We start from the raw sequence: 8,306 nt of genomic DNA on the forward strand, positions 1-8,306 counted from the left end.
TTTGTTATTGTCTCTGCTAGCTGCTAACGTATTGACAGAATCATATACCTGCCAAGCTTGTTGGTAACAACCCAGAAACAGCAGAAACAGTTGAGTCTGACCCAAACCAGGCTGTCTTGAATTTTTCACTCACAGTTAAAATGTTCATGTTGACTCCTGCTGCTCCTAAACCAGAAACTCATCAGTTTCCAGAAGAAAGAGAAAATACTCCGACCATCTCTGTAGTGATGATAAGTTGGACTCTGACTCTCAGGGAGCTTTCATTCGTCCTCCCAGCTTCGTTAGAAACTATGAAAGCTCATTTCAGAGACCAGTCCTCTTCCTTCTCCTCCTCTTTCATCAGCAGAAACAGTTTCTGCCAGTGGGATAAGGAGTGTTCACAACCAGACAGAAACTATTTAAATGTTATTTTCTTTTGTCACATTTAAACAATCAGAACCTTTCAGAAGAGATCGTTGATAAAATCAAGAGATGAAAACAATAGATTTCTTTCTTAATTACATAATTATTCTAAAATTAAGTTTAAATAGTCTTTGGTCCTATTATTTGCCAGAAACCTTTAATCATGTACTTTCCAGGTTATACTTTTATGCCACAATTTATTATTGTTTAGTAGATTTCCTAATAAATAAATCTAACAGATTCATGATTCATCCACATTTCAGATTACACTTTTCTCTTCCATAGGATTCTGCTGTTCCTTCTGGAGGCTTTGTGTTAAAATTCACTGTCTTCAGTCAGGTTTCATTGAAAAATCTGTCATTTACTTTAGATTTACTTCAGCTTTCACTTCAGTTTCTTTCAGATTCTGTGTATTTTATTTATAAAATTTGTCATATTTATATGAGAGATCTGCCTTATTTAATCCAGACTTAAATCAAGTTTTATTTAAAGGTCATTCAGGCTTATTTCAGGCTTTAGTTCTGTTTATTCCAGATTGCAGTGACATTAATTCTGATTACAATATGTATGTATTAAAGCTGTTCAGCATAGTGATTCAGGTATTTTATCTTCAGATAGAAAACAACTGAAGCAGGAAAACATCAAGTTGATGATGGAGCTGGTAAAATAAAATCCCAAACATGTTAAAGACGTTTCACACTGTGATATCGGCGTTTTAACGCTGCTGTTCTGCCATCTGCTGGACATTAGTAGTTACTGCAGTTCATTTTTCAGAAATTACCAAGTTTCTGAAACATTTGTATCCTTGGATGGACACATAATTCCTGAATATACAACTGAAAAACATACTCTAATTTATTCTTATTTCTTATGCTAAGTAGATACCATGATGGATTATGTGAAATCTTATCAGCCCTACAAGAGGAATATGATGCAGACAATGGATGGATGAATTTAAATTGTACTGAACTGAATTCATTTGAACTGAACAACATAAAGTTTGCCTGTCAGTATTTTTGTCATCCCCTAGAGTGAATTGGAGAGTCACAAGATGAAGAAAGGTCTGACTTTCCTTTCAAAAATTGTAATTCCTCTGTCCTGATCCCAGAAAAGCTAAAAACAAACAAACAAAAAAATATGGATTACCAGTATTTGTAAAAACTATATTCAATAAAGAGTTGCAAATATTACTGTATGTTCCTATCAAATGTTAAACACTGTGGCACAATGCAGACTGCCATTGTCACATGCATTACCAGTTAGCAAAATGTTGGGATGATCTTTAGATTTTGCTCCCTTTTATGTTCAGTTTATTATGTAAAGCCTGCCGGGAAATCATATTTGTTACACTTTATTACATTTTTTGTTGTTGTTTTATTATTTTATTTTTATATGACGCAAACTTTTTTGACTGCTGCAATGTGATACGTTCCAGTTTTTAACTCCATAATTTCACTTCAGGTTATCCTTTATAGGTTTTGGTGATTAACAGGACAATTACTGACAGACGAGGATCTGGGATCCTCTGGTACTCTGAAAATTATTATGCTGATAAAAAAGAGACAAGAGGCTGAAAGAAAAAAAAACAAAAAAACTAAAGTTCCCATATTTTGTTTAAAAGGTCAAACCTGCTTAAATTCAAAACAGTGTCACTGGAGAAAGGGTCCATGTGTCAATTGTTCACGCTTAACCAAAAGTTTCAGGTGGGATTTGATGTCTCCTGTTCTGGCCCTCGGGGCCTCGACTATCTGCTGGTTTTTCAACAGCATTTCCAAAACTACAGAAACATTACATTTATTGCAGATACCATTATCACTAAAGGAGGCAGATGAGCAACTAATCATCTGATACACAAAGCAGGAAAAAGGAGGAGATTAAGGCAGAGACAGAGAAACAACAGGATGGCCACAGAAGAGCTTAAGCTAATGCTAAGCCAGTGAAACACCTTACAACATAAAGGCTACTAACCCTAATCCTAGGAGATGACAAAAATACTGATAGGCAAACTTTATGTTGTTCAGTTCAAATGAATACAGTTCAGTACAATTTAAATTCATTCATCCATTGTCTGCATCATATTCCTCTTAGATAACAGCACTAGGTTATCTAAATCTTTTACTCAAATCTTTAGTTTATTTGTCAAAACTCCTTCCAGCCTGTAGATTCTTGTGATTCTCAACAAGAGACTTTTTGCACCATGATCATCAAACTGTCTTTTTATTGTTTGTATTTTGATCAGTTAGATCACGTGGATGTGTAAGTTTTGTGGATCACACATGATATTTGAAATGGGATGAATAAAGAACTGTGTTATCTTAATGTAAAGGTATACACTTTTAAATGTGTAACAGTTCTGTTGTCATAAACATTTTGTAAAATACTGCTTGGTATGTCTGTCAGTGTGTGTAAATAATGTTTAATACAAAGCCAAAATTAAACAGACAATCTAACTACACAGGTTAGAGTTCTCAACAGAGTTTAATTGCATTTACTGGAATAATCTATCATGTGATTATCCTTATCAGTGTTTCATCAATCTACGTTAAAGATTCACATTTATATTCTGAGAAATGAGTCTGCTGGGAAATGATTACTTCTATCACCGGTTTTCTGTATAAATCTTTTATTTTCATCTTCAGTGCAGCTACATGACACTTTTGTGGTACAAAGGTTAAACCAGGAATAACTGTAAGCAATCACTTTATGATTTGAAGGAAGGAACAGTTACTCTAGTTTTTATGTTGGGAACTTTCTTCAGGGAGGTATTTTTAGATATTATATGACTAAAGGAAGACAATAAGGCTATTAAAACCTAATCTTTAAGTAAGACTCAAACCAGTAAAATAGTGGACCAGAAAATCTCACCCAGTTCTCCAGTTACTCCTTTATCATGTTTAATGGTATTGACTTGATATTAATGCATTGACCAGCCTTCACATTTACTGACATCTTCATTGCAGTTTCTGGTAGAGTGGAGTTTTGACACAGGAGGGTTTGTTCATTTGTCAGCTGTGGCAAATGAAGCACAAGGATTTCTCTGGTTTCTTCAGTTGTGTGTCGTACCTGTAAAAACATCTTTTACAGACGTCACAGGGAACTTGGAGTTCAAACTTTGGCCATCTTGTCAGCTTTTTAACACTCCCTTTTTATCACATCTTACTAAGAGGAGATTTCTTCTTACCAGACACAACCTTTGTCTATATGGGATCAATGAGCCACATTGTATTAACACTTACTGCATACCAGCTCATTTGGTGAGTTACAGGATAAAGTGGAAGGGAAAGTGTCAATGTGGCAACTTAACTGTAACTATGTGCATTCCTATAACATCTCCAGTCAACAAAAGTGCTGCTTTTAAAGATAATAGAAAAAAGATCAAAGAGGGCAACATCAGTTAGAGACCTTGGAAATCCGAAGACCCTTGCTACTGATAATTTTTAAAGATTATCTTGAAACTTTAAATTAAATCTTTTAATCTGAGTACTAACAATGATGTCCACATGTGTAAGATGGCCTTTCATCTTGGAAGTGAAAGATTGTATAGTTACCCAGATGGATGAAGAGCAACAGTAAGAAGGTTGACTGCAGAATCATAGATGTGTGGGGAATGAGAAAGAGCCGGATCATTACTGACTGAGGGAACGCTGTATAAATCAGGACAAGGAGCAGTCTTAACTGGATCAGGTAGAAGCTCAAGGCGATGCAGTAATTTGGACTCAGTGGAAAAAAAAATAGGTAAAACATTGTTGCTTAGTCCACATTACAGAAAAGTAAATGCTATCACAAACCAAGATGGAGAGTGAGGTTGGTAAAGGTGGTGTCCTGCTGCAGCATAACAAAAAATTACCTTCAAAATTCACAACGTTTATCACATGCCAGATAAACTATTCTATGATTGAAGAAGAACCAATGTGTTTCATCTGTACTGTTCAACATTTATTTGTTTTTATGGAGTCTATGGCCTACACAAACTATAACTGATGCTGAGGGGAGGGTGCCAGTGCAGTGTCCAATAATGTCCAATAATGGAAAAATACACAACATAAATTCTTAACATTTTATTGAAGACAAATCCATCAACATTTTAGTTACAAAACAAAACAAATAATGTATTCACTACAGCAATTTTACAAAAAAAAGAGTTACAAAAAAAGCAAATGAAATATCCATGAGTGAGGTAATTTGTGCTCTTTTGCTACACAATTTATGTTGCGGACATATTTTGTTGTGTTTCTTTATTTAAAACATGCTATTCTTAAAATATAAACTGCAGATAAAATAAACAAAACCCAACTGGACACAGTCCAGATTCTTCAGTGAGCCACAATCATAGCTGGTTCTCAAAACTTTAAAATGTAAATTTTGTTAGAACAATCTGTAATGTTTAATCTGCATGTAATAAAATCACAATTACGTTACAAGTTGGTCTTTATCATAAAACTTTTTTCTGTGTAACATGGCAAATTGATTATAGCTGCCCAACAACGATCTACCTTGTGACATGTGCAATTAGTTTAAAAAATGACATTTTATGGAACTGTTAAAATAAATCATAGTAAGGTAGTCCGTAATGTTTCACAGCTAGCAACCTCCAACACTGTCTTTTTAACCATGCTGAAGATTTAAACCTTCTTTAAGTCTCTTTCTGTAGGTTTCATTCTCATTTCTATTTGGAAAAAAAGTCAACAAAGATGTGTCTTTTCTGTTACTTCCTCATGAAGTTTAACTTTATCGTTTGTGTTGAGCCTGATTCTCTGTCAGTGCCTGTTGCTGTCATTTCTGTGAAGCCAAACTTTATTTTAAGTCTGATCTCACGATCCAAACCAAATGTAGTGTCAGGAGACTCAACAACAAGCGAGCCAATTTCCTCAGTGTCTGATTCATCAATATATGTTACATGTTTTTTCTTTGTGCGATAAAACGAAAAGCTCATTGCTTTCTCAGCTGCTTCTACCGGGTATAAGATGTGCTCTCTGGTTTCATTCCAACGAACATCCTCACCAACATCCACCAGCTTCATAAATATGTCTCTACACCAAACACCATCTTTGTTGGTGTATTTTTTGTCATCCCTGTGCCTGAACTTATCAAACCTCTGAGAGATACCAAGTCCATAAGTGAAGGGATTTTTTCTAGATGCCACCACTCCCTTGTTTCTTCCAAACTCCACAGCTCCCTTCACTATAGCTTCTTGTGGCTTGAATGGGCACAGAATTTTACAGTCATCTATAAACGCGTCAGTAATGTGGTTAGGTAGAATCTCACTGTCAGCATATCCACCGACTAACAGGATGTACTTAATTTTGAATTGTTTTTGGAAAACTTCTGTTATGCTTTGAGTTATTCCCTGTAGACTCTCTTCAAAGAATTCTCTCAGTTTCTCTTTAGAGATTTTGATGACTCCCTCATCCCAGGTTGCCCCTTGCACTTTCTTAAAATACTTCTCAATTTTTTTCTTTTTCTCAGCCATTCTCCCCAGGTTAAATGGGCAGGGAATTTCTACATCATCTTCGTGTCTTTTGAAAAGTGTGAAGTCATACATAATTTTCTGAACCTCACTGGGGAATTTCTTTTCATAATCATGCCAGACTCCAGTGAATATTTCTTGGAGGAACTCTTTAAACTTTCTGTCCACAGTTTGTCCTCCCAGATCATTTCCAGAGGCTTTGTTTAGCTCTTTCAGATTCCCTCCTTCCAGGACTTCATGAACAGTGATGTCAATGGTTCCACCTACAAAAAAAAACAAGAGACAATCCTTTATTGCTAAGGAAACTAAACATATATATAAATCTAAAAAAAACTTCTTAAATGTTTTTGTATGGTTTAGACGTTTTCTGAAAATTTTAATGAAATGTCATACCGCCACAATCAACAACAATGTACTGAGTTCCTGGTGACTGGTCCAGTTTTAGATTCCCCAGGTTTTCTGCAATAAAACCGTCTGATGGAAGTTTCTTACAATAGACCGAAGCTGCTTCTGGTTCCAGTGCAATGATCAATTTATCTTCCTTTTCTTTGGTCACAATACCTGCCTTAAAGCAACAAAAGTGTCTTATACATTAGGAGATCCACAAAAGCCTTTTGTTGTAAGTCTTAGTATTTTTTATGTTACCTGAGTTGCAGCTTCTCTCATGAACTCTTTAGCTGAATTATCCCAGATGGCAGGAACAGTTAGCACCCAGGTGAAGTCAGAAGCTGTGAACTGTTTCCCTGCAGTGTGTTGAGCGATGTATTTCAGAGCATCTTCCTTCAGAAATTTTAGAGCTTCTGTAAAAACCTGCAGAGCTTTCATTTCTTTCCCATTCATGGCTTTAATCTTCATATCCAGGCTGAGTTTCTGAAGAATTTGGATTATTACATTAGTAAATTATTTAATTTACTTGTAAATTAAATGTAGATACAAACGTTCTACTCACTCGTTTATAGAGGGACATCTTGAAGCTTTCGAAGAATAAGTTATCTTTTGCTTCTGTTCCCATTCTTGACACATACGTTTCTTTAGCTTCAAATCCAAAGCTGATAAACTGTTTATCTTTATCAAAAAGGATGCAGGTAGGAGTCTTTGGCGTTTCTCTTCCGTACTCTTTACCCCAATACTTCACAGTAGGCTCAAGTTCTTTATCTCTGGATGTTATATTGAAGGCATATCCACTGTATGCAGTCCCAAAGTCTACAGCTATGATGAAAGAGTCTCCCATCGTAGGAACGGCTCCTGCTGACTGAGTGTGATGCAGATTTTGTTGTTCACTTATAAAGTCAGTAGGCAGGACTTACTGAAAGTCTTAAACACTCCCCTTCAGGGAAGGCATATCTTCTTAGTTCAAGTATCTCTCTGACAAATTCACTCTGGACGAAGCAAGAATGAGCGACAAGGGAGGAAAGAGACAAGATAAGGCCAGGTAAACACAACTTCTAATCCTTGAATAGTTAAAAAAGATAAAATAAAATTTTATTATGTCAACTAAAATGTTAACAGTTAAATATGTTGATTATTAATGTATTTGAAATCTAAAATAATGTTGTCTTAAATCCCAAATTATAACAACACTTTTTATATTTGACAAATCTGACCCTGGCCCAAAGAAAGTTTTTCATTTTATAAAATCAAGAAATACACAAATTAAAAAATAAATTAGCTTACAAAGTGTTGCCCTTGATAAGGAACATCAGAAATGAGCTTTACATTATATTCTTTATGTGCTTATAACTGCTACTTTGTATTGTTTATGCATTATTATGTTACTATTTTACTTTTTTAGCAGCTAATATTCTTCTCATCTTTTTAAGAGACAAGAAGGCGGAAAATGAACAGCAACGAGCGCCTCATGAAAAAAGGTGACCAATAGCAATTGAAATTTTTTTGAAAACTAAGTGATTGTATTTAATCAAACACAATTTAACCTACATTATACGCAGCAAAACTAAAGTACAGAATAGCAGGTAACGTTTCTGAATTAAAAGTTAAATAAAGAAATATGTGACATATTAAAACATTAACCGTCTAGAGACTCCTAGACTTGTATAGTCACTGGATTTCTTAATTAATATAGCTGATTGGTTGTAAATATTTTTTTTCTGCATTTTTAAGTTGTGACAAGTTTTCTGAGATCGCCTGGAATTTTCAGCAGACAAGGTAACGTCGTTCTTTAGATTTAAACTACATTATTGTGTATTTTAAAGAATATATGTATACACATCTAAAAAATTCAAACAAAAAAACCCAGCATGAGGTTTAATTCCTGGTATGGATTTTACTCAACATATACCTCTATAGAAAAAGTAAAATACTGGACTAATATCAACATGTTCTCAGAAGAAGCCAGGGACAGAGAAAACTCTAAAGACTCAAAGCTGAGTCTGACTGTTTATTGAGTTACTTGATCAGTACTGACGTCATAGAAACA

The 8,306-nt window shown here is 34.9% G+C and overlaps 1 protein-coding gene across 1 annotated transcript in view; it reads right to left on the minus strand.

Moving 5' to 3' along the window:
- Positions 1-4,658: 4,658 nt before the first annotated feature.
- The window catches only part of LOC106945913 (heat shock 70 kDa protein 12A-like), a 17,813-nt gene continuing 14,165 nt past the window's right edge, over positions 4,659-8,306 (minus strand). The window contains exons 2-5 of the mRNA XM_015029927.1: positions 6,819-7,111; positions 6,515-6,739; positions 6,263-6,434; positions 4,659-6,132 (exon numbers count right to left, since the gene is read on the minus strand). Coding sequence (XP_014885413.1) covers positions 5,108-6,132; positions 6,263-6,434; positions 6,515-6,739; positions 6,819-7,100 — 1,704 coding nt within the window. The 5' untranslated portion in view covers positions 7,101-7,111 and the 3' untranslated portion in view covers positions 4,659-5,107. The remainder of the gene's footprint in view (positions 6,133-6,262; positions 6,435-6,514; positions 6,740-6,818; positions 7,112-8,306) is intronic.

The sequence above is a fragment of the Poecilia latipinna genome, unplaced genomic scaffold (assembly GCF_001443285.1).
Source record: "Poecilia latipinna isolate Pla-1442-1.1 unplaced genomic scaffold, P_latipinna-1.0 Scaffold167, whole genome shotgun sequence".
In the NCBI taxonomy this organism is placed as follows: domain Eukaryota; kingdom Metazoa; phylum Chordata; class Actinopteri; order Cyprinodontiformes; family Poeciliidae; genus Poecilia; species Poecilia latipinna.